The sequence below is a fragment of the Drosophila takahashii genome, chromosome 2R (genome assembly GCF_030179915.1).
Source record: "Drosophila takahashii strain IR98-3 E-12201 chromosome 2R, DtakHiC1v2, whole genome shotgun sequence".
Classification (NCBI taxonomy): domain Eukaryota; kingdom Metazoa; phylum Arthropoda; class Insecta; order Diptera; family Drosophilidae; genus Drosophila; species Drosophila takahashii.
In genome coordinates, this window is record NC_091679.1 from 1,353,497 (window position 1) to 1,381,154 (window position 27,658).

Consider the following 27,658-nt stretch of genomic DNA (forward strand, 5'->3'; position numbering starts at 1 on the left):
ACCGTAGTTGTCCTCGGTGTTGTATATAAAAAGGGTCGCGAGCCTTGGTTTTCGGCGGGGGGAGATTGCAGCGCGTAATTACATATTTGGCCTGTCCCTTCTTTTCCCCAGGAGCTCCTCAGGTTTAGGTGACCCGACACGTCTTATTTGCGCCTCGTTTTTTTGTGAGCTCCACCAACACATGACTGGTGGAGCATAATTTGCGCGAAGCCTGTAGCCTTTTCCCAGAGACCCTTTTTTCTGGCGATCTCGCCATCGCATTGCTTTTTTCAACGGGTCAGCTCCCATGTTGGCCCAGTCAGGTAGACTGGACAACGGCGTATGAAAGCCGTCGGCAGTGGGCGGCGGCGCCAGGCCTTTGTTTGCCGGCGTGCCTCCGCTATTGTTTGACACAACTCCTAGGCTGGCTCCTGCCCTATATTACCCCTGGGGGATTCAGTGCCTCTGCACTGATATTTCGGGAAGGTTGGACTTTTTCCCGCAGTATCCTGTTGCTCTTCGATCAAACTTTGCTTTATTTAAAAAAAAAATTAAATAAAAATTTTATATAGAGAATAAATCTTAAAGCATAGTACTCAGTACGACTAAAACTGCTAGCTAGCCATAGGAGTAAGCGAGAGGAAAATAGGTAGCTAATTCCTTAATCTGGGGCTTTTTCACACCGCGGTACGCCGTTGAGATAAGGAAATAGTAAGGAAATACCAAAAAAATACTAGATTTAGCCGATAAATTCCGATGAACGCCTTTAGCCGCGGCACAAAGAATAAAAAATTTGATCTTTGGCTGTGTTTGTGCAGAAGCGGTGTGCCAATAAAAATTTATAAATGGAATGAAAACCACAAAAACCAATAGAAAACTGCCTGTAGGAGTTGCTGCAATACATATCGTCATTCCAACAGCGAATTTAAAGCTTGCGACCCAGGTCGTCTCAACATTTTGTAATAATTATTTTTTGCTGTTTGTCAACAACACCAGCTGATTGAGAGTGATACCTTGCTACATGCATTGCGGATAAACTCGGAAAACTTCGGCCACACTAAAAGATTAATATTTTTCGACTAGTAAAACTCTTAGCCGATCTGAGTACTAGGCTTTAACTGATGTTTTTGGAATAAAATGTCCAAAGGAATATTTTGCTCTGTGGGAAGACGGTATTAGCTAATTATGACAACAACAAAATATGGTTTAGGGATGTCAAATATTTTAAAAATATCGTATCGCTGATATATTTTCTTTAAGAAAAATATCAATATGATATATAATATATCGCCAAAAAAACATCGTTCAAAATTTCAGTTGCATTTCAAAATTTTAGCCGCGTAAATAAGCTAACAACAAAGACTTTTGCCCTAAAATTAATGTAAAAGCACTAGAAAAGTATAAGCAATATACAACCCTAGTCAAAAGTCAAAAGTATTTTCAAAAATTTGAATGTTAGCTGTAGGGGAGAGTGGGGGAATTTCGTCACAGGGGCAATTTCGTCACCTGCAATATCTCGGAATCCATAAGTCGTAAAAATATATAATTTTTTTGTTTTAGTCCTTCAAGACGGCCAGACACAACCAATGCATTTGTTTTGCACAGAAGGCCAAGATAATTAAGCTATAATATTAAATGTGTTTTAACAGTTCAAAAGCTACATTTAGTTCTCGACGAAATTTTTTCTGTATGCCACAATTCAAAAGGAATAAGATACACAATTTTTTATATAATACACAGTGCTATAATGTGCATTTCTGCGTCAGTGATTTTTAACTTCGCGCCTAATTTCGGAAGAAAAATAATTATTTCTAAAAAAGTACTGTCTGGGGAAATTTCGCCACCCTACGCTAAGGGTAAATTCGCACCTATTTTAAATACATATTTTTATATTTGACGAGCTGGCTAACGAACAGACTACCAGCAGCAGCAACAAATATAGGACGTCAACAAAAATGGTACGCTTGATCAGTGTAGTATATTTACAGGCGTTAAACTCCCTACATTTTTCAGGTGACGAAATTGCCCCGGTAGTGTGGTGATTTTACCCCCCTGTGTGGCGAGATTGCCCCAGTATATTGGTTTTACATTTTATTTTTTTATAAATCACCAAGGTAATTAAAAAAATAGGGGGATGTCACATTTTAAAGCTTGGTGCTAACCGCATTCAACAATAAAAATAGAAATATGATAACGTGTCTCAAGATGGACAAAAAATAGCTTTGAAAAAATGCTGACGAAATTCCCCCCACTCTCCCCTACTCATATTTTAAACTTATAATATAAACATCTTGGCACGTATGGAAAGAACACTTCAATTCCGTTTAAATGACACAAAAATTTGCTTAACCCATTAAGCACCCTTTAAAAAGAGAGCAAATTAGACAATTTTTTTTGAAAGTCAAACTTTTAACTTTTTTTCAGGGGCTTAAAACAAAAAAGTTTTGATGCAAAGTTGTTCCCTAATCAAAACTAATAATAACTGCATAACTGTATTTTTATGATTATTTGAAAATAGCTATTTTAGCCGCTATTAAGCTATAGCTATTTCAGCCGCTATTTAGCCATTCTAAAAATCATAAAAAATACAAGTGAAAATATTTTGATTTTTTTTTTTGCAGTTATTATTAGTTTTGATTGGGGAACAACTTTACATCAAAACTTTTTTGTTTTAAGCCCCAGGAAAAAAGTTGAAAATTAGACTTTCACAAAATTTGCTCACTTTTCAAAGGGGTCTTGAGTTAATTTTTGTGTCATTTAAACGGAATTAAAGTGCTCTTTCTATAGGTGCCAAAAGTTTATATTATAAGTTCAAAATATGAGTAAAGTTAACATTTAAATTTGTGAAAATACTTTTGACCACCCCTGTAATACGTTTTATTAAATTTCTTATTTTAATAGTTTCACACAAATTAAAGTGTTTGTTTTTCAGGTGAGATAACATTTTTAATGTATTCCCACATGTTTTAATAGTTTTCAAACAAAGTTTGCACTTAGTTTGTTTTTATTAATTTCACCGAAATAAAGTTTAACACGCTTCATTTTTTTGTGCACAGATGAGAGAAAGATATGCAAATATCAAATAATATCGAAATATAAAATATCGATATTGTGATATTTGGCTAAATAAATATCACAATATAAATATATTTTTTTTTTGCAAAAAATATCGATATATTGATATTGTAATATAGTTTTGACATCCCTAACATGGTTCTTCTCGCAAATGGAACGAAATTGATGTGACTGTGTTGGAATATAATTTCAATTTCTATTTGTGAATATTACGTTTCATTCCAAAGGTTTAAATATTTCAAGTATCTTTAATATTGCAATTGGTGCGTAAAAACGAGTATTTGTGCCAATTAATAGTTTTAGAAAATTAGTCTTTTAGTTTGGTATCATGTAAATGTAAATGTAGAATATTGGGTCTCATACCAAACGTATCCTTTTTGATTTAAAAAAGTTGTTTAAAATGCCTTGTTACATACATAAAGTTCATATTTTTATCTTGAACGACTCATATTAGCGAAACAACAGAAAATAATAGAATAACCAAGGGAAATTGTTTAGTTTTGGTTTAGAATAATATTATTTAATGTGAATTTTGTATTATATTGATTTTAGATGAACAATATATGTTCATCTAATTCAAAGTATTGTTTATATGTACATATGTACATGTACATTGTACATATCTCTAATTTACTAGTGACCAGCAAAGCGATCTGACTTATGTACATATGTACATTTCTTACGCTCGGTGTATTGAAAATAGAATGAAATACATATGTTCATACATACAATTAATACTAAAAGAACATTTGTGCTTAATTAACTCAAACATCATGATTTCGACCTAGTCACAACATGTATTTTTGCACTTTAACTAAATATTTGACATAATTATAAAATGTTCACCCATTTCATGCACAAAGATACAAGGACTCGCAAGCAAGTTTATCAGAGGACTGTTAATTCAAAAATTCTTTTATAATAAATTGGAGGAAAATTTATCATTGGAATACCTAGAATCATGCTAAGAAAAGTTAAACTGCATCAATTATTTGTTTATATGTTTGAAATGCAATCATTTCAATCAATAAATATAAAAAAGCAGCAGAATATAATAAGACACAAGTCTACTTAAATATAAATTCGTTCGAAATTTTAAACTTCGTTCCCCCTGAACGAATTTCTGTTTTTGAAATTAACTTCACAAACCATGAAGTTACTGGAGAGTTCACGTTTTGAGGCAATCAACAACGCATTATCTATACAAACAAGTGGAATTACAATTTTTGGTCGCATAGAAAGTTATTCATGGTATGTTCTTTATATTAACAATGTATATCAAACTTTTTTTAAACTAGTATTTGTTTTAGCAAAATGGTCGCAGCTGAAAAAGTTTTATATAAACGGTTTACAGCAGATACACATGGGCATGACCTTCAGGCGCTATCACCTCCTCAAACATTGTCTGATTTTTCGCCAAACTTTCGCCGAAACAACAGTCAGTCCGGTGATGAAGGGATTACTCTTTGTGATACAATATCCAGAAAGACATTGTTTTACTTAATCGCAACTTTAAATGCATCATTTGAGCCCGACTACGATTTTTCTGACGCAAAGGTAAAAATTTATTATGAAGTAAATTTTTTTTTAATACAAAAATTTTTCAAAGTCCCATGAATTTAGCAAAGAGCCATCATTACAGTGGGTTTTGAACTCCATTCATTCAAATTTATCGGCATTAGCAGGAGATCAATATCAAATTATACGACAGCCATTATGGTCTGCTGTTGATGACGAAGTAATCTTATCGGAATGTGACATATACAGTTATAATCCAGACCTAAGTTGTGATCCTTATGGGGAACCCGGCTGTTTGTGGTCGTTTAATTATTTCTTTTACAATAAGAAATTAAAACGGATTGTATTTTTTACTAGTCGTGCAGTAAAGTATGTATAATTTTTCTTTGCCTATAAACTGTTATGAGCTAATTTATTTCAGTTCTCTTTATGCTGGTGAAACCTCGGACTTTTCGATGGAAGAGGATGTATATTGACGAAGTGTTTTCGCCTATTTCACAAACTTTTATATAGAGTTGACTGGAGATGGCAGTATGATTGTTATTGGTTTTTATTGCTCCTCTGATTATGAAATGTATCTCAAAACTAGTATGGGCAGCGGAGTATATCATAAAAATAGCAATACATACCTTAAATAAGAAGAAAGTGTAAAAGTAAAAAATAAAATCTTCATTCAATAATTTACTGAATAACTTAAAAAATAAAATGTTTTTGAAAACAGAAATAAGGTTATGTATTGGAATTAAATTCGGGATCTAAAAACATATACATTTGCATAATATATTCTACATTAAAATATCTCAACATTTTGACTTGACATCTGCCTTAATTTTGATTTTTTCAGTCTCTGTCTAGACCAGCGGACGGCACACAATGCAGACATTTTTTGTTCTATATTTGTAAGTAATTTGTACATGTTAGCTCTTTGATGCGTGTGTGCATTCCGCTGCTCTACAGAGTACTTATGCACAATTCAAAAAATCGACTGAACCGAAAATTGGCAAAGGGTATGCAAATTGTCGCTAAAATGCTCAAGCTTCGTGGCATACCAGATTTTTCAGGAAAACTATCGGTACTTTCTAAATATAGACCTTAAGTCGAGCACGTGCTTAGTTGCAAAGCAAAATTGCGCGCATCGCCAACTTTTAAACTTTTTGAAGTTAAAGGTCAACTGATCCCCACACCATGACTTTCCCACCATAATCCCGCCACAGTACTAATTTGGACCAAAAAGCACTTCGGTGGGAGTGTCATTATGTGGGGATCAGTTGAAGCCTCGGGAGTAGGAAATTTGGTCTTCGTCGAGGGCATTATGGTTCCTTCTCAGTATAAGACCATATTAGAACACATTTTAAAAACATCTGGGTACAAATTATGACTCGAAACGAGCTGGACCTTCCAACAGGATAACGATCCTAGGCATACGCCGCATATCGTGAAGGATTGGCTGCTGAATTATACTCCTTGTCAATTATTTTCACCTAGAACTAGGATTGGGAAATTTTGAAACAAAAATTTCGAAAGTTCCATGTAAAAAATCGTATGTAGACTTTTGTCAGTGCCATTTTTATGTTTTTTGTTTATAACTCTTTAAGTTTTTGTTGTATAAGAATGAAATTTTGGTTTTTAAGTAATAATAACATTTAAAACAACATGTCATCATTACTTTTTCTGTAAAAGCTAAAGGAGTGGGAAAACTCACATAAAGGTTGTCGTATGTAGACTTTTGTCCGCCACTGTATATATTCTTGATCAGGGTCACTATGTCCGTCTGTCCATCTGTCCGTATGAACGCTGAGATCTCGGAAACTACAAAAGCTAGAAAGTTGGGATACCCACACATACTCTTGGGCCTTCCAGCGCAAGTTTATTTCAACCGAGCGCCACGCCCCCTTTAACGCCCACAATCGCCCATTAACGATTTTAAAATGTGTCTGCCGCCCATACTTTTAAAGATTTCCGAGAAGTACAAATGAAATTTTGTTGAGTATATTAATACCTATCGAATTGTAGAATTTATATATCCATCTCCCTCGCACTCCCTTTAGCTGAGTGACGGGTATTATATAGTCGGGACACCCACCCGACTATATCGTTCTCTCTTGTTAGTAGCTTTACTTAAGCTTAAATTAAGTTTTAACTGTGATCCCCCAAGTCTGCTGCTTTGCATTATAGCTGTGGTGTGTCTTTGTGTTCGTCTTTCGTGTTTTTTTAGGTTCAAATTTTAATTTTTGTTCTCTTTTGCTATTATTGGAATTTTCGTTTCTTATCATTATTGGTTTTTTTTATTTTCAAGTAATTTACACGTAATAATCAAAACTAACAAATTAATATTTGATTTATTACACTGTGCAGCATTTTTAGTGCTTTTTAAATTTACCTCGATGAATGCTATATTTTTGGATTCGTTACGAATTCCCAAGTTAAACTGCGTTTTCCAAAAAGTTCCCCGACCCAAGGATTCTTAGCAAAAGGACCTCAAAGTTCGAAAAATGCTGAAATTTGCCTACTTTCCAGTGCTTTCAGAGGCAAATGGATGCATTGTTTAATTCGATGTTAAAGTTTTTTAAAAGATACACTCTTTATCCTTTAAACCCCATACTTAGAATAATTTTAAGATTTTTATTAAGGGAGAAACAAATTTTAGAAAACATAGTCTGTGTTTTTAAAGCTTTGTTGTTGTAATTTATCTTCTCCTGGTAATATTGTATTGATTATAATTGTAATAATAGACTAATTGGATAAGAAAAGTGAAAAGACAGAAACTTTTAAAAACACAGGGCGGCAACACTACTACTATTTTTACCGCAGCTGAAAGGTTTTTAGTTTTTTGACTATGTTTTCTGGAATTTATTTCTGCTTTTAAAAAAATCCTAAAATTATTCTAAGTATGGGGTTTAAAAGATAAAGAGTGTACCTTTTAAAAAACTTTAACATCGAATCAAACCATGCATCCATTTGCCCCTGAAAGCACTGGAAAGTAGGCCAATTTCAGGAGGGCGGCGTTTGGGTTAGCGTCTGTCCCAGATTGGGCGGCTATTGTCACAATTGTCTTTTTTCAGATCGGCAGACACTAAAGAAGGTCTCCCGCTGATGACAACGGCATTCCAACACCTCAGTACCCAGATTGAAACCCTGGCTAAATGGCTGCTGGGCTAATGCTGAAGTTATCCCCGTCCTCTTAAAACTTGGCGAGTCTTTAAATACGTTCGAACCACATCATCGCGGAACCGATGGTACAGGTGCAGTTGAGAGAACTCCTGCTTAACATCCGCCCTGGCTCTGAACGCAGGTACCCATAAGGACCTACGTCAACCCTCGCATGAACCTCACTGCTTGCATAGGGACCCATGGGGGCTTCAGGGAAGACTGTACATATGTGAGGAGATAGCGACTTAAAGTTTGGACCCATAATAAAACCCAAGAAGAAGAGCGAGAAGTGTTCCAGAAGAGTAAAAAAATTGCGAGGTCGCCAGATCAAGGCGTTACAAAAGAAGGAAATACAGCAAAAGTGGTTAATCCCGAGGAACCAAACCCAACTACGGCAATACAGAACGAGGATCAGCAAACCCCTGCCCCATCCCAAGATGTTAGACCTACGGCAGGCTCCCCAAGACTAGAGCTTATCTATAAGATGAGAGCCTTAGAAGAGGAAACGATCGAGAAGTGCAGATCAGTGCTTCGAAAAATGAAGTATGCGATGTTAAGGCAGCGAAACATCAGTATGGATGTTAAAGACGGAACGTCAGAACTGAGTGAACTCCTGGATATTGTCGGGAATTACAGGAAAAGCTGGTTGACTGCCGAAACAGAGAGGGTCGAGATAGAGAAAGCGGCAGCTGAAGCCAACCAAAGGCTAGAGGAAACTGACACACCAGTTTCGTCTCGCAAAAAGCGGACTGCCTCTAGCCCGGTCGAGCAAGAGGCTTCTAAAAAACCGAAGAATAAAGAAGCCAAGGACGGCTTTAAAACAGTTACTCGGAAGAAGGGAAAACCCAAAAAATAGCAAACAGAGGGAACGAATGAGACGGTCACTGTTAACCCAGCGAAGAAAGGAGAAAACCCCAAAATGCGTATCAGATCCCGACCAGATGCTGTAGTGGTCAAGCCCACGGAAGGCACGAGTTATGCCGAGGTGCTAAAGGAGCTTAGGGAAAACTTGAAGCCTGACGAGACCGATATAGCCATCCGCTCAGTCAGGAAAACCAAGTCAGGGGATTTGCTACTAGAGTTATCAAAAGGAGGAGTTATCAGGCCGATATGCAAGTTAGAGATACGAGACCTAGACAGTCTGACAAACGAGGAGGAAGTCATAACTGCAATAAAGGCTATAATAGGCGAGCAGAGTCAGGAAGTCAAAGTGAGACTAACTGGCGTAAACAATTTGGAGCAAAAACGTGCGTTCGTTATACTGCCAACAGAAGAAGCAGCTAAAATTCTCAAGGAGCCAAGAATCAAGATTGGATGGACACGATGCCGAGTGCAACGGTGCATCGAAGTTACACGATGCTTTAGATGCTTTGGAGTAGACCACATACAACGGGATTGCCCGGGACCAGACAGGAGAGGTCTGTGTATTAGGTGTGGAGAGCCGGGGCACAAGATGAGAAGTTGCTCGAAGACGCCGAAGTGTTGCCTGTGTGCAAATGAAAATCGCACGGATCTCAATCATCTCCCTGGGGCGAGTAACTGCGCAGCTAGTACCCGCAAGGCACAAATATGAAAATTCTACAAGAAACCCTTCACAGAAGCCGTATAGCAGATGACCTGCTGTCCCAAATAGTACTAGAACAACACGTGGATCTGATTATAATTTGCGAGCAATATAGAGTGAAGCGCCGCGGAATCTGGCTGAAAAACGAAGATAACACTGCAGCTGTATGGATCCCAGCTGCGGGTGACATACGATGTCTCGGTGACGGCAGAGGAAGCTGTTACGTATATGTACAACTTGAGGAATTCACCATATTTAGCTGTTATCTAACCCCTAACGATACAACAGAAGCTTTCCAACAGAAAATCAATGACATTGAAGACATAGCTCAGCAAATGCAGGGAAACCTTATAGTAGCTGGCGACTTTAACTCTAGAGCAGAAGAATGGGGCATGCGAACAACCAACACCAGAGGTTGAAATATCCTTAATATGTCAGCAAGAGTTGGACTGGTAGTCGCTAACGTGGGCAGAACTCCGACGTTTCAGCGAATGGGTCAAATGGGCACAATACCGGATATAACGCTAGTATCAGAGAACTATGCGCACAGAATACTAGACTGGAAAGTTCTAGACATTTACAATGGAAGCGACCACGAATACATATCTTTCAGTACTGGAAATCAATCACAAACTTGTCACCGATGGAATGTTAACCGACTAAACAAGACCCTCCTAATACTTAAAATTGACCGGATCCAAATTGAAAGCAACGAGAGAGCTAGCGTGGAGAGCGTTGTTAGCAGCACTATGTCCACCATAAAAAGGGCTTGTGATGCTGCTATGCCAAAGTCTGGCAATCCCCACAGACGAGGAGCAGAGGTATACTGGTGGACGGATGAGATAAATGCTTTAAGGGAGACTAGCCTTCGCTGTAGGCGTCATCTCACAAGAGCTAGGAGAAGCGGAAATTTTGCTACACAGGAGGAGGAGTACAAGAAGGCGAAAAACCTTCTTAACATTGCCATTCGCACAAGTAAACGAGATAAATGGAAATCCCTCTGTAATGACGTTAACAAGGACCCATGGGGTCTGGGGTATAAACTCGTTATGAAGAAGCTTAGGTCAAGAAGTACTCTGCCAGATATAGATGAAGGACATATGGATAACATTGTCGAAACTCTTTTCCCGCCCCATCCGATCAGACCAGCTTACACAGCACCGCAGCCGCACGAGCAGCACTTTGAGTTGTTCTCCGAGGATGAACTAACTAAGGCAATACGCAGCATGAAGAATAGGAAAGCACCAAGACCCGACAATATACCGACCGAAGCTCTTAAAGTCATCGCAGAGAGCAGACCCGATGTACTATTAAATATGTATAACAAGTGTCTGCAGCATGGAACATTCCCCGATCCGTGGAAGGTACAGAGGCTGGTCTTGATAAGCAAAGGAAAAGGAGACCCGGTAACCCCATCAGCTTATCGACCGCTCTGCATGCTCAACACGACTGGAAAGCTACTGGAAAAGCTGATCAAGCCACGACTAGCTTCTGCTGTCGAAGAATCCGGTGGCCTCTCTCGCAGACAACACGGTTTCCGACCAGGAAGGTCTACAATCGGAGCTATACAGGAAGTCGTTAATGCAGCACTGGCAAGCCAGGTAGGCAACCATGCTTCCAGGCCCATAGTGCTTTTGGCGACACTAGATGTCAAAAACGCGTTTAATAGTGTCAGGTGGTCGGACATGCTCGATTCGCTAAACATACGCTTCCATATCCCAGAATATCTGATGCGGCTATTAGACAGCTATCTTAAGGACCGAAAACTGATTTATCAGATAAAAGGAGGCGAAAAAAGGATAGACATCACCTCGGGAGCAGCTCAAGGTTCCATACTGGGACCGGAACTGTGGAACATCAGTTATGACGATATCCTCAGAACAGAAATGCCTGACGACTCATTCCTCATAGGTTATGCGGATGACCTAGTCGCAGTTATCCCAGCACGCAATACTGAGTACGCCCGACGGACACTAAACTAAGTTATGATTCGTGTAAACGCATGGATGAACTCTCGTGGCTTACAGCTGGCTTCCGAAAAAACTGAGCTACTGCTAGTCACCAGAAAGCGGATGCCATTAGAGATAGAATTAAGGCTCACCGAGACAACTATTCGGACACAGAAGACAATAAAGTCCCTCGGGGTTAGGCCGGACTCAAAACTGACCTTTGGACCACAAATTGAATATGCTAGAACCAAGGCTGCAGAGACAGCAAGGTATCTTAGCAGACTTATGGCAAACATCGATGGACCAATACCATCCAGACGAAAGTTGTTAATGAACACAAACAACTCAATTCTTCTTTATGGATGTGAAGTGTGGGCTGACTCGCTAAAAACAAATTGCAGACTAAAAACTTTGATGGCTATACAAAGAACCTCTGCCTTACGCATAATAAGCGCATATCGCACGGTGTCGTGTCCAGCAGCACTAGTCCTAGCATGCGTGACCCCGATAGACCTCTTAACCAAAGAGCGGAAGAGCCTCTACGATCCCCGACAAGCTGGAGAAGCATCTAAGCAATCGATTTTGGACCTAAAAAGAGAAACCCTCAAGACCTGGCAAGAAAGATGGGAACGCGAAGTTACTGGAAGATGGACAAGAAGACTTATCCCCGACCTTAAAAATTGGGTGGATAGACGACACTACGTTACCCAAGTGCTCACAGGGCACGGTTACTTCAGCTCCTATCTTAAGATGGGCAAAAGCACGGAAGCCAGCTGTATATACTCTGATGCTGAGGCCGACAACGCAGAACATACAATGTTTTATTGTACGAAATTCGCGCAGGAACGAAATAGTCTAACACGAGTGATCGGACAGATTACGCCGGAAACAATAGTCGCCAAGATGTGCGAAAGCGAAGAGAACTGGAGGGCAGCAGCTGCGTTTATCGGAGGCATTCTGCGCTCGAAGAAAAGGGATCTTGATGAACGGATATAAAAAGGGCAGTCTGGACGCAGACATCATTCTTATTCTTATTCTTATTCTTATTCTTATTCTTATTCTTATTCTTATTCTTATTCTTATTCTTATTCTTATTCTTATTCTTATTCTTATTCTTATTCTTATTCTTATTCTTATTCTTATTCTTATTCTTATTCTTATTCTTATTCTTATTCTTATTCTTATTCTTATTCTTATTCTTATTCTTATTCTTATTCTTATTCTTATTCTTATTCTTATTCTTATTCTTATTCTTATTCTTATTCTTATTCTTATTCTTATTCTTATTCTTATTCTTATTCTTATTCTTATTCTTATTCTTATTCTTATTCTTATTCTTATTCTTATTCTTATTCTTATTCTTATTCTTATTCTTATTCTTATTCTTATTCTTATTCTTATTCTTATTCTTATTCTTATTCTTATTCTTATTCTTATTCTTATTCTTATTCTTATTCTTATTCTTATTCTTATTCTTATTCTTATTCTTATTCTTATTCTTATTCTTATTCTTATTCTTATTCTTATTCTTATTCTTATTCTTATTCTTATTCTTATTCTTATTCTTATTCTTATTCTTATTCTTATTCTTATTCTTATTCTTATTCTTATTCTTATTCTTATTCTTATTCTTATTCTTATTCTTATTCTTATTCTTATTCTTATTCTTATTCTTATTCTTATTCTTATTCTTATTCTTATTCTTATTCTTATTCTTATTCTTATTCTTATTCTTATTCTTATTCTTATTCTTATTCTTATTCTTATTCTTATTCTTATTCTTATTCTTATTCTTATTCTTATTCTTATTCTTATTCTTATTCTTATTCTTATTCTTATTCTTATTCTTATTCTTATTCTTATTCTTATTCTTATTCTTATTCTTATTCTTATTCTTATTCTTATTCTTATTCTTATTCTTATTCTTATTCTTATTCTTATTCTTATTCTTATTCTTATTCTTATTCTTATTCTTATTCTTATTCTTATTCTTATTCTTATTCTTATTCTTATTCTTATTCTTATTCTTATTCTTATTCTTATTCTTATTCTTATTCTTATTCTTATTCTTATTCTTATTCTTATTCTTATTCTTATTATTCTTATTATTCTTATTATTCTTATTATTCTTATTATTCTTATTATTCTTATTATTCTTATTATTCTTATTATTCTTATTATTCTTATTATTCTTATTATTCTTATTATTCTTATTATTCTTATTATTCTTATTATTCTTATTATTCTTATTATTCTTATTATTCTTATTATTCTTATTATTCTTATTATTCTTATTATTCTTATTATTCTTATTATTCTTATTATTCTTATTATTCTTATTATTCTTATTATTCTTATTATTCTTATTATTCTTATTATTCTTATTATTCTTATTATTCTTATTATTCTTATTATTCTTATTATTCTTATTATTCTTATTATTCTTATTATTCTTATTATTCTTATTATTCTTATTATTCTTATTATTCTTATTATTCTTATTATTCTTATTATTCTTATTATTCTTATTATTCTTATTATTCTTATTATTCTTATTATTCTTATTATTCTTATTATTCTTATTATTCTTATTATTCTTATTATTCTTATTATTCTTATTATTCTTATTATTCTTATTATTCTTATTATTCTTATTATTCTTATTATTCTTATTATTCTTATTATTCTTATTATTCTTATTATTCTTATTATTCTTATTATTCTTATTATTCTTATTATTCTTATTATTCTTATTATTCTTATTATTCTTATTATTCTTATTATTCTTATTATTCTTATTATTCTTATTATTCTTATTATTCTTATTATTCTTATTATTCTTATTATTCTTATTATTCTTATTATTCTTATTATTCTTATTATTCTTATTATTCTTATTATTCTTATTATTCTTATTATTCTTATTATTCTTATTATTCTTATTATTCTTATTATTCTTATTATTCTTATTATTCTTATTATTCTTATTATTCTTATTATTCTTATTATTCTTATTATTCTTATTATTCTTATTATTCTTATTATTCTTATTATTCTTATTATTCTTATTATTCTTATTATTCTTATTATTCTTATTATTCTTATTATTCTTATTATTCTTATTATTCTTATTATTCTTATTATTCTTATTATTCTTATTATTCTTATTATTCTTATTATTCTTATTATTCTTATTATTCTTATTATTCTTATTATTCTTATTATTCTTATTATTCTTATTATTCTTATTATTCTTATTATTCTTATTATTCTTATTATTCTTATTATTCTTATTATTCTTATTATTCTTATTATTCTTATTATTCTTATTATTCTTATTATTCTTATTATTCTTATTATTCTTATTATTCTTATTATTCTTATTATTCTTATTATTCTTATTATTCTTATTATTCTTATTATTCTTATTATTCTTATTATTCTTATTATTCTTATTATTCTTATTATTCTTATTATTCTTATTATTCTTATTATTCTTATTATTCTTATTATTCTTATTATTCTTATTATTCTTATTATTCTTATTATTCTTATTATTCTTATTATTCTTATTATTCTTATTATTCTTATTATTCTTATTATTCTTATTATTCTTATTATTCTTATTATTCTTATTATTCTTATTATTCTTATTATTCTTATTATTCTTATTATTCTTATTATTCTTATTATTCTTATTATTCTTATTATTCTTATTATTCTTATTATTCTTATTATTCTTATTATTCTTATTATTCTTATTATTCTTATTATTCTTATTATTCTTATTATTCTTATTATTCTTATTATTCTTATTATTCTTATTATTCTTATTATTCTTATTATTCTTATTATTCTTATTATTCTTATTATTCTTATTATTCTTATTATTCTTATTATTCTTATTATTCTTATTATTCTTATTATTCTTATTATTCTTATTATTCTTATTATTCTTATTATTCTTATTATTCTTATTATTCTTATTATTCTTATTATTCTTATTATTCTTATTATTCTTATTATTCTTATTATTCTTATTATTCTTATTATTCTTATTATTCTTATTATTCTTATTATTCTTATTATTCTTATTATTCTTATTATTCTTATTATTCTTATTATTCTTATTATTCTTATTATTCTTATTATTCTTATTATTCTTATTATTCTTATTATTCTTATTATTCTTATTATTCTTATTATTCTTATTATTCTTATTATTCTTATTATTCTTATTATTCTTATTATTCTTATTATTCTTATTATTCTTATTATTCTTATTATTCTTATTATTCTTATTATTCTTATTATTCTTATTATTCTTATTATTCTTATTATTCTTATTATTCTTATTATTCTTATTATTCTTATTATTCTTATTATTCTTATTATTCTTATTATTCTTATTATTCTTATTATTCTTATTATTCTTATTATTCTTATTATTCTTATTATTCTTATTATTCTTATTATTCTTATTATTCTTATTATTCTTATTATTCTTATTATTCTTATTATTCTTATTATTCTTATTATTCTTATTATTCTTATTATTCTTATTATTCTTATTATTCTTATTATTCTTATTATTCTTATTATTCTTATTATTCTTATTATTCTTATTATTCTTATTATTCTTATTATTCTTATTATTCTTATTATTCTTATTATTCTTATTATTCTTATTATTCTTATTATTCTTATTATTCTTATTATTCTTATTATTCTTATTATTCTTATTATTCTTATTATTCTTATTATTCTTATTATTCTTATTATTCTTATTATTCTTATTATTCTTATTATTCTTATTATTCTTATTATTCTTATTATTCTTATTATTCTTATTATTCTTATTATTCTTATTATTCTTATTATTCTTATTATTCTTATTATTCTTATTATTCTTATTATTCTTATTATTCTTATTATTCTTATTATTCTTATTATTCTTATTATTCTTATTATTCTTATTATTCTTATTATTCTTATTATTCTTATTATTCTTATTATTCTTATTATTCTTATTATTCTTATTATTCTTATTATTCTTATTATTCTTATTATTCTTATTATTCTTATTATTCTTATTATTCTTATTATTCTTATTATTCTTATTATTCTTATTATTCTTATTATTCTTATTATTCTTATTATTCTTATTATTCTTATTATTCTTATTATTCTTATTATTCTTATTATTCTTATTATTCTTATTATTCTTATTATTCTTATTATTCTTATTATTCTTATTATTCTTATTATTCTTATTATTCTTATTATTCTTATTATTCTTATTATTCTTATTATTCTTATTATTCTTATTATTCTTATTATTCTTATTATTCTTATTATTCTTATTATTCTTATTATTCTTATTATTCTTATTATTCTTATTATTCTTATTATTCTTATTATTCTTATTATTCTTATTATTCTTATTATTCTTATTATTCTTATTATTCTTATTATTCTTATTATTCTTATTATTCTTATTATTCTTATTATTCTTATTATTCTTATTATTCTTATTATTCTTATTATTCTTATTATTCTTATTATTCTTATTATTCTTATTATTCTTATTATTCTTATTATTCTTATTATTCTTATTATTCTTATTATTCTTATTATTCTTATTATTCTTATTATTCTTATTATTCTTATTATTCTTATTATTCTTATTATTCTTATTATTCTTATTATTCTTATTATTCTTATTATTCTTATTATTCTTATTATTCTTATTATTCTTATTATTCTTATTATTCTTATTATTCTTATTATTCTTATTATTCTTATTATTCTTATTATTCTTATTATTCTTATTATTCTTATTATTCTTATTATTCTTATTATTCTTATTATTCTTATTATTCTTATTATTCTTATTATTCTTATTATTCTTATTATTCTTATTATTCTTATTATTCTTATTATTCTTATTATTCTTATTATTCTTATTATTCTTATTATTCTTATTATTCTTATTATTCTTATTATTCTTATTATTCTTATTATTCTTATTATTCTTATTATTCTTATTATTCTTATTATTCTTATTATTCTTATTATTCTTATTATTCTTATTATTCTTATTATTCTTATTATTCTTATTATTCTTATTATTCTTATTATTCTTATTATTCTTATTATTCTTATTATTCTTATTATTCTTATTATTCTTATTATTCTTATTATTCTTATTATTCTTATTATTCTTATTATTCTTATTATTCTTATTATTCTTATTATTCTTATTATTCTTATTATTCTTATTATTCTTATTATTCTTATTATTCTTATTATTCTTATTATTCTTATTATTCTTATTATTCTTATTATTCTTATTATTCTTATTATTCTTATTATTCTTATTATTCTTATTATTCTTATTATTCTTATTATTCTTATTATTCTTATTATTCTTATTATTCTTATTATTCTTATTATTCTTATTATTCTTATTATTCTTATTATTCTTATTATTCTTATTATTCTTATTATTCTTATTATTCTTATTATTCTTATTATTCTTATTATTCTTATTATTCTTATTATTCTTATTATTCTTATTATTCTTATTATTCTTATTATTCTTATTATTCTTATTATTCTTATTATTCTTATTATTATTATATATTATTATTATTATTATTATTATTATTATTATTATTATTATTATTATTATTATTATTATTATTATTATTATTATTATTATTATTATTATTATTATTATTATTATTATTATTATTATTATTATTATTATTATTATTATTATTATTATTATTATTATTATTATTATTATTATTATTATTATTATTATTATTATTATTATTATTATTATTATTATTATTATTATTATTATTATTATTATTATTATTATTATTATTATTATTATTATTATTATTATTATTATTATTATTATTATTATTAAATTCAATTAATTTCCCACAAAAATTAAGTGTTCAGCCAATTTAGGCCCACAAACACTGATACTGATTTTTTTTACTGTATATCCGCTGTGACAAATATTTGCATACATAATTCAAAATCCAAATACAGTCCACAATAAATCGAAAATACACAACACATACCCGCCGGCAAAATTTAAAATAAAAATTTTCCGCCATCTTGATTGCCATATACTCCACATCTTATATACATATTTATTACATATATTATACATATTATATATTCCACATATATTACATCCATATTCCACATATATTACATCCATATATTACACACATATTACATCCATATATTACACACATATTACATCCATGTATTACATCCATACTCCCATACATATTTTTTCTATGAAAACACCCAATCCCGAACATCGAAGTATTTCCGTCGGCCATAAATATATATATTAAATAAATTCCCGAAGCCGACGTGAAATAACTTTTGAGTCTCAGTGTGTTCTTTTATTTCCTCTTCAACATACATTCACACATACATACATACGAATTCCCGAAATTCCCGCGCATTCCAGCATTTCTCGCGCATAGCCCGCAAAGGGGCTTTATGCACGAGTTCATTTTTGGGCATTTGTGTTATCCAACGATTAAAGTGCTCTTTATTCCGAGCCATTCCAAATAAATTCCAAATAAATAAAATAAAGTAAAAAACTAAAAATAAATACCAAGCTCAATACTAATAAACTTAAATAAATACTGAGAGTTAAAAAATTTAAAATTAAATTTACAATATTACATCGCGAGAGTTCCAAAAAAAATTAAATAAAATACTGTCCACATCCCAGAAACCAGTGGAATCAATCTATTAATATTGTTCCCGGTTTGCGTCCGAATCAATTAGTTACCGCGTCCATTCTAGTATTTTTATTTGTTTATTGAGTTTGAGTATATATATACTTGATTTATTTTCTTGTTGGGGAGAAAAAAGAAAAAAGTTCCAAAAAAATATATCATCCGCATACCACTGCAACGTATTTTTTTGTTTGGTCTCCGAATAATTAAAAAAAAAAAATAGAGAAGAATACTAACGATATCCAATCCCATCCTAATTCGGCCAGCCACCCCTCATAAAATACTAATCGAAAAATACTTCATCAAGAACGGTATTTTTTCAGTATTTTATTTTTCGTATTTTTGGTATTTTTTGCGATTCTTGTTCCATCGTTCCACCAAAAGCCTGGGGATTATTTGTACAATAATTCAGCCACGCATATCGTCTGTTTTAGCAGGACGAGACCCTATTTCCACCAGTCCGTAATTTGTTTTCTGATTTTTGTCCGAAAGATCAGCGCGCACATTCCGAATCAAAACAGCATCCTAGTTTGGTATGTCCAGGGAAAAATCTAACAAACTATCCCCTGTTTCATCACCGAAAGTTCCGAAAATCATTATAAAGACGCCCACACCGACAAAGGTCAAGACGCCAATTACCAAAAGGGCTCCTTCTCCTATCGAAAGATCTACGCGAGCCAGCACGAAAATGGTTGCAACAGCTGCCGAACTCGCCTTAAACCAATTTATTGAAGTCTCGGATCGACTTTCCGAATTGGAGGCGCGAATAAATATTCCCGCGGCGGTCCCTCCTACGTTGTCCGTCCTCAATATACGCCGAGACGAAATCAATAAGGTATAGGTCCGCATCAAAAAAGAGTACGATGCGTGTACCGCGTGCCTTGTAGCAGCCGGAGAAAGTGCAGCTGACAAGTTGCCAGTTCTCAAGGCTAAGTACGGTTACTGCTACAGCGCGTACAAAAGGTGCGGCGCCCAAATAGCAGACCAAATAGCGCAGACTCCGCAAAATCCGCAAGCTACCTCCACTCCAGATACTCCTCAGACATACATTCCGTCAGGCTGCCACCTTCCGCCGTGCGATACCGAGGTTTTTACCGGCGATTATCTTCGTTGGCCAACCTTCAGGGATCTATTCACGGCAATTTATATCAACAATCCTCGACTCACTCCTGTCGAGAAATTATTCCATCTCAACGCTAAGACGAGGGGCGACGCTCACAATATAGTTGCAAATTCACCCCTTACTAACGATGGCTTTCGCTCAGCGTGGGATAACCTCACTGAGCGTTTCGAAAACAAGCGATTGTTAGTAAACAGTCAACTGAAGATACTCTTCAATGTGCCGTCCGTCACACAGGAGTCTGGGTCAGCTTTGAAAGATCTTCAAAGTACCATCCAGGGGTGCCTTACGGCGTTAGAAATGTCCGGTATTCAGGTCGAAACTTGGGATTGCCTCTTGGTGTATATGTGCTCATCCAAACTCACAAAGCTTACGCTTTCCTTATGGGAGCAGTCCCTTCACAACAAAGCCGAGATTCCTACGTGGTATGAGCTGAACGTTTTCCTAACGGAACGTCACAGAACCCTAGAAGCCATAGATGATGTTCGACCATCAGGTTCTAGTCAGGCTCAGCCCAGGGCATCCACATCCAACTCGGCGTCTCGGAGAATAAATTCTTATGAGACAAGGGTAACGCCTCGACAACCTAGAGGGTGCGATCTCTGTAACAGAGAAAACCATCCAATACGCACATGCGCCCAGTTTCTCCGAATGACGGTCGACCAACGCATCGCCTATATCAAACGAAAACAGCAGTGTTTGAACTGCTTTGCGCGGACACACCAGCTGCGCGACTGCGAAAGCGCACATAATTGCTTCACGTGCCGCGTCCGCCACAACACCCTCCTACACCGAGGCACCCCATCCCCGGCGCGCGCAAATCCAACGCCAACGCCTAGATCCAGACCGAATACTCCCGGTTCCTCGGCTGCCAGTGGCACGCAGCCAACCCTTCAAAAATATTTTGCGGCAGGCTCTAGGTCAGTCCTCCTAGGCACCGCCATGATTAATATATGCCATCAGGGTTCCAACTACCAAGCGCGAGCCTTAATAGACTCCGGATCTGAGGCTACCTTCATTACCGAGCGCCTTTTCAACCTGATTAAGCTGCCGTTCCAGGTTATCCAAGCACAGGTCTTAGGGCTTAATCAAAAGGTCTCCGCTGAGACTAAAAAGCTCTGCCAATTGACGATTCGTTCTCCGACCCGGCCTAGTTTGCAGTTAAACACCACTGCCTACGTGCTTCCGCAAATAGCCGGAAATCTTCCCTCATGTCCGCTTCCGCAACATTTCCTGCGAGATCTTCCCGAACTTCCACTAGCGGATCCAAAGTTTTATGAGAGCGCACAAATAGATCTTTTAATCGGGGCCGATATACTTCCTTCCATTCTACTAAGCGGCACTCGAGCGAATATCTGTGGCTCTCTTCTCGGTCAAGAGACCATTTTCGGCTGGATTCTAACAGGACCAGTACCCGCTCCGAGGCAAGATAGAATTTCATCGTTTTCTACGCATGTTGCACACACGTACGAAGCGTCTCTCGATAAACTCCTCACCAAATTCTGGGAGGTGGAGGATCTGCCAGTAAAGGTGGCAAAAGAATCCGACGTGATCTGTGAGGATAATTTCCTTCGGACCACCACAAAAGACGATACCGGCAGGTATGTCGTGAGTCTTCCCTTTCGAGATCCTGAGAACCTGAAATGCTCCCTAGGACATTCCAGATCCCTGGCGTTTGCTCAATTCTTAAGAAACGAGCAGCGGCTAAAAAGGGACAGTACGCTAAAATCCAAGTACGGCTCAGTGATTCAAGAATATCTCGACGTCAACCACATGAGAGAAGTCCCTCCTACCCACGATTCAGCGTGTTATTACCTCCCACACCACGCGGTGTTAAAACCGGAGAGTACGACCACCAAACATCGAGTGGTATTCAATGCATCCAGCCCTTCAGACAATGGGGTCAGCTTAAATGATATCCTTCATGCTGGCCCGGTCCTACAGTCCGATCTAACCATCCAGATCCTGAAGTGGCGATATTTCCGTTTCGTGTACAGTGCTGATATCGAGAAAATGTACCGGCAGATCTGGGTAGATCCGAAGCAGACAGCGTTCCAACGTATCTTATTCCGCAATAGAGAAGGATACATTCGCGATTTTGAGCTAAAAACTGTTACGTTTGGGGTCAATTGTGCACCGTTTCTGGCGATTCGGGTCCTGCAACAGCTGGCGACCGACGTGCAACTAACCCATCCGAGGGCGAGTGAAGTTATTCGTGGTTGCATGTACGTCGATGATGTCCTTTCGGAGGCTGACTCTGCAGAAGAGGCTCACCTTACCATTCGCGAGTTGCAGAGTGCTCTCGATTCGGCTGGTTTTCCATTAAGAAAGTGGACCTCCAACCATAAAGATTGGCGTGATTTTCTCCAAAGCTACTCGGTCCTAGATCAAGTCCGAATTCCCAGATGGGTTTCCTTCCGCTCAGAGTTCCGAGTCGAACATCATGGATTCTGTGACGCCTCGCAAAAGGCGTATGGTGCTGCGATCTATGTGCGCGTAGAAATTGGGCACACGACGCTAGTGCATCTCCTTACAGCCAAGACGCGCGTGGCGCCAGTCAAAACTGTGTCCAAGGCTAGAGCTGTGTGGAGCTCTATTGCTATCCGAGATGGCTGAATCCATCCTCCCCCATATGCCAGTGCTGTCCTCGAAACTCCATTGTTGGACCGATTCCACAATTGTGCTTGCATGGCTCGCCAAACCAGCACGCCAATGGACAACGTTCGTTGCCAATCGGGTAACAAAGATTACCCAGTCCACAGAGGCAGCCAATTGGGCACATTTTCAATCCGAACACAATCCAGCTGACTTGGCCAGTCGGGGAGTGCCTCTACAAGACCTGATCGACAACTCCCTTTGGTGGCATGGACCAACTTGGTTGTCAAAGCCACGAGATCAGTGGCCTTCCCAAAGCACCGACTTACAGGTGACCGGAGTGGAAAGGCGTCCTGTCAAGGCCCATGTGGCGTCCATCCCGACAGAAGACATCCTTGATCGCTTTTCCAAGTTAGATAGAGCTTTACGGGTCCTTGCGTATGTCCACCGTTTTGTCCAGCGATGTAAGAAACAGTCGCAGATGTCGGAAGTCCGTCTAGAAGCCCAAGAACTTGTCGCCGCTGAACGGCTCATGGTCATTAGCACTCAGCGCAGATATTTTTCTAATGAATATCGCTGCTTGAGTCAAAAGCGTCCTGTGTCCGCGACAAGTTCAATCCTCTCCTTAAACCCCTTTCTAGATCAGAAAGGACTTATAAGGGCTTGCGGCCGCATAACGGCCTCCGAAAACTTGCGATATGACGAACGACATCCGATAATACTCCCGTACGAATGTCCACTCTCTCGACTACTGGTGAACTTTACGCATCTCATAACGTTGCACGGAGGTAACCAGTTAGTCGTACGTCTCACCCGGTCAAGATACTGGATTCCGAGAATAAAGAACTTGGTAAAGGCCGTGATTAACTCCTGCGAGGTCTGCGTTATTCATAAGAAGCGCTTGCAAATTCAGATGATGGGAAGTTTTCCGAAAGAGCGAGTGTCTTTTTCCCGGCCATTCACGTACACAGGGATGGACTACGCTGGCCCTTTCGACATCAAAAATTACACAGGCAGAGCGTGCCTAATTACAAAAGGGTATGTGTTGGTTTTCGTATGTTTCTCCACAAAGGCCATCCATCTAGAGCCTACATCCGATCTGACGACCGAGAAATTTCTCGCCGCTTTCGCTCGGTTCGTATCCAGAAGAGGTTGTCCCCGTCAAGTGCAGTCCGACAATGGGAAAACCTTTGTCGGCGCTGCCACCCTGCTCTCCCGAGATTTTCTACAAGCCGTAAAAGAGTCTGTGACTGATGCGTATAGTCATCAGCAGCTCAACTGGCAATTCATTCCTCCGGGGGCACCCCATATGGGAGGCCTGTGGGAAGCTGGTGTCAAAAGCTTCAAAACCTTGTTTTACAAGTCCACCGCTACTCGAAAGTACACCTTTGAAGAGCTTTCAACCCTCCTAGCGAAAATTGAAGCTTGTCTAAATTCCAGACCGCTATCTCCCATGTCAGAAGATCCTACTGATCTCTTAGCGTTGACACCAGGGCATTTTCTCGTCGGCGGACCTCTTCTGTCCATAGTAGAGCCCGAATTAAAAGGGGAATCCAAGTCCATTGTGAATCGGTGGTAACACTTAAAGGCGCTCCATCAGCAATTCCAAGCTCGATGGAAAGTGGAGTATCTCAAGGAGCTCCACAAGCGTAACAAGTGGCAGGCCCCGACCGCAAATCTCCGCGTTGGCGACCTGGTAGTCGTCAAAGAAGACAATCTGCCCTCGAATGAGTGGCGCCTTGGCAGAATCGACTCTGTTTTTCCGGGGGCTGACGGCAATGTCCGGGTCGTCAACATTCTCACGGCACGCAAGATTATTAAGCGTCCCGTGACCAAGGTGGTTCTTCTGCCAGGAGAACACTCCAACCGTCTTCCTCAACCAACATCCTCCGCATAATTCTCCAACCATCCTCGTCATCTAATCATTTTTAAATCATCTCCATGTTTTTTTCTTTTTTTGTCCATTACTCCCTACCAGATCACATCATGGTTCCTCGTCCACGCAGCGCTCAGGGTTTGGAGAGCAGACGTACTCGACGTTTAAATTCCTACCGTTGCCGAGTCTGCCGTGGAATCCATCCGCTTCGGAAGGGCCAGAGGTTCGTAAAGCTGAGCGCAGAGAAGCGGCTTCGAGCAGTGCTTGTCAACAAGTACTGCTCAAATTGTCTCGCTCACGAGCACTCTGACGTGAGTTGTCGCAGTGGCGACAAGTGTAAAACGTGCAGCGGGAAGCACCACACGCTCCTCCATATGCACGAGCTCCCTCTGCCGTCGGCTACCAATCAGCGCTCGCGCCGGCAGAATCCGCCAACTCGCCAAGCGCTGGCCCCGGCAAGGCGCTCGGCATCCGCCGCTTCTCAGCAGCGCTCGCGCCGGCAAAATCCGCCAACTCGCAGAGCGCTTGCCTCTCCGCCGCGCTCAGCCTCCTCGACCACGGCACCGTCACTGGCGTCCATCCTCCAGCGGCACAGTGTCAACGTCCTGCCGACGGCCATGGTAATCCTGCAGACCGGGCTCAAGAAGTTCGACACAGCCGCCCTCATCGACCCGTGTACGCCGACAAGTTGCATCGACGCATCCCTGGCGACTGCGTTCCGCTTGCCGACTACCACCGTCGGCGACGAGCGGATTTGTACGGCGACGATTCGGTCGAAGCGCGACGACGACTTCAAGTTGGAGGTGGTCCTGAAGGTGGAGCCAAACGTCCGCATCCGCACCCCCATCCGAGAGCTTGCTGACACCGTGGTCAGCAAATACAGCGACCTCCCGTTGGCCGACGAGCGGTTCTATCTACCGGCAACCATCTCCGTGGTCCTGGGTGCCGACGTCTACGGCAAGATCATCCGTCCTGGCTTCCACCTGGTCGACGAGGGACTCCCAGTGGCCCAGCGGACGACTTTCGGGTGGATCCTGTCCGGTGCCTGCAACCAGTCCTAGATGACACGTGGGGCTTCGTTGCAACGCTAGCGATTGCAAGGGGAGCGGAATGTTTACGCCGCTTGCCCCGCTCTTAAATCCCCCGCTCTTCCAATGCCCGCTCTTCCCTCGTTGGGAATGCCTACTTCCAGGCTCTCCCGCCTTCCCACGCCCGGGATCTCTCCACAGCGCTCTGAAGCACAGCGCTCATTAGCTTAAGTTTTTTAATTACGAAAAGTTCCAGTGCGTTCTCATTTAGTTCCATACGTCGATTGTTGATTCTTGTGGGAATTATATTATTCGTTCTGGCTGATTGTGCAAAGTTGAGAAACGAAAACAAGTAATTCGGTTCCTTGGTCGTGATTATTTTGTGAAGGAGAATCAGTGTCCTAAATTCAACTAATGTGGAAAAGTCTAGTCCAAAGATTTGTTTCGCATGAAAATAAATCTTGCTATATTGTTGTATGCTACGGTTAATTTATTCCTACTTATTGAGTCACGTTTTCCAAATATTTCAATGCAGTATAATAATGAAGGGATTATAATTGACTTTGCTAATACCATTTTACTATGGGTTGGTAAAATACTCTGTATGAGTTTTAATTGACGTAGTTGACAATATGTCTTACCAACTATATAGTTAATATGATTGGACCACGAAAAAGTGTTGTTAAACACAATTCCGAGGTCGTTAGCTCGATTTACGTAGATCGTTCACATATATCGAAAACAGTAATGGTCCAAGGACCGACCCTTGGGGGACACCACGCTTAGTAAATAAAAAGTCTGAGGTCTCAGACTCCGTTACAACACTTTCAGATCGGCCCATTAGGTATGTTCTTACCAAGCTTATAGCTGGGTTTGAAAAATTATATAGTTTTTCTAACTTAGTACACAGAATAAAATGATCGACAGTGTCGAAAGCCTTGCTATAGTCTAGCAGTGTCAGAAATGTATTACATTGAAATTGAAATATATATAGATTTTTGTAAAATTATTTATTTTATTTATCAATTTAATGTTAAGTTTATAATATTTTTTTATTATATCAATAGCTTCAATCCTAAGGTATAGTGTCTGGTGACGTTGACAAGTATCCGGACCCTCTCTTACATCATCTCCGGCCCAGGGACATGATAGCATATGTAATACATATGTAATACTTTTGGCCTTTAAAAGCTTCATCGCAAGACGTGGCGTACCGCATTGAGTACATTGAACCCTGCAAAAGTTGACTTTTAAGTGAGAACTTATAAGTTAACTTGTAATTTTGAGTCACTCTAACTTAAAAAAACAAGTTCAAGTGAAGCAAGCCAAGTCTATGAATTTAAAGTGATCTATCACTCTATGACTGGAAACAACAAGTCCACTTTCAAGTTAACTTGGTCCACTCGGTTCACTTGGAAATGTTAAAGTGAACTTTATGACTTATAAGTCAGTAGAACGTTTGTAAGTGAACTAAATTCTGAAGTTCTGATTCAGTGTGTTAGATAAATTCGACCTTATAAGTTGTGTTCATGTTTCAAATGGCTTCCTCGGAAAACGTAAGCTATATTTTTGTTAAAATGAAATAAAATATAAATTAAACAAGAAAGGAAGCTACCTTCGGCCAGCCGAAGCTTATATACCCTTGTAGATAAAAGAATACTCACTCGGTGCAGTTCCAGGGATTCCAGATTCAGCGTTTCGATTTATTTCAATTTTGTTTTTAAGTAGTCAAGAATCAAAACGCCTACTTCCTACAAAGTTACAATGAATTTTCTTATATTTGTTTGGGAGCCTTAAGATATAGTGGTCCGATCCGGCTCTCTCCGACATATGTACTACCTGCAATAGAAAGAAGGCTTTCGGGAAAGTTTCATCGCGATAGCTTTAAAACTGAGAGACTAGTTCGCATAGAAACGGACAGACGGACAGACGGACATGGCTAGATAGACTCGGCTATTGGTGCTGATCAAGAATATATATACTTTATGTGGTCGGAAACGTCTCCTTCACTGCGTTGCAAACA

General features: G+C 35.4%; 3 protein-coding genes across 6 annotated transcripts; all 3 read left to right on the plus strand.

Moving 5' to 3' along the window:
- The first annotated feature begins 3,182 nt into the window (after positions 1–3,182).
- Maf1 (repressor of RNA polymerase III transcription Maf1) lies at positions 3,183–5,278 on the plus strand. 4 transcript variants are annotated; one of them, XM_070213366.1, is made up of 5 exons: positions 3,183–3,317; positions 3,918–4,305; positions 4,365–4,611; positions 4,664–4,941; positions 4,994–5,278. In XM_070213366.1, the coding sequence occupies exons 2-5, from the start codon at positions 4,205–4,207 to the stop codon at positions 5,046–5,048; spliced, it is 681 nt and encodes a 226-aa protein (XP_070069467.1). In that variant the 5' UTR covers positions 3,183–3,317; positions 3,918–4,204; the 3' UTR covers positions 5,049–5,278. The 4 variants fall into 4 exon arrangements, with proteins under 4 accessions (XP_070069467.1, XP_070069468.1, XP_070069470.1 ...); XM_070213367.1 differs by lacking the exon at positions 3,183–3,317 and adding an exon at positions 3,337–3,390; XM_070213369.1 differs by lacking the exon at positions 3,183–3,317 and adding an exon at positions 3,366–3,384.
- A 15,158-nt stretch (positions 5,279–20,436) lies between these two features.
- Positions 20,437–22,752, plus strand: LOC138912679 (uncharacterized). The gene has a single exon (XM_070213910.1). It carries the CDS (start codon positions 20,437–20,439, stop codon positions 22,750–22,752), a length of 2,316 nt encoding a protein of 771 aa, XP_070070011.1.
- A 16-nt stretch (positions 22,753–22,768) lies between these two features.
- Positions 22,769–24,628, plus strand: LOC138912681 (uncharacterized). The gene is made up of 2 exons (XM_070213919.1): positions 22,769–24,259; positions 24,320–24,628. The coding sequence occupies exons 1-2, from the start codon at positions 22,769–22,771 to the stop codon at positions 24,626–24,628; spliced, it is 1,800 nt and encodes a 599-aa protein (XP_070070020.1).
- The last annotated feature ends 3,030 nt before the right edge of the window (positions 24,629–27,658 follow it).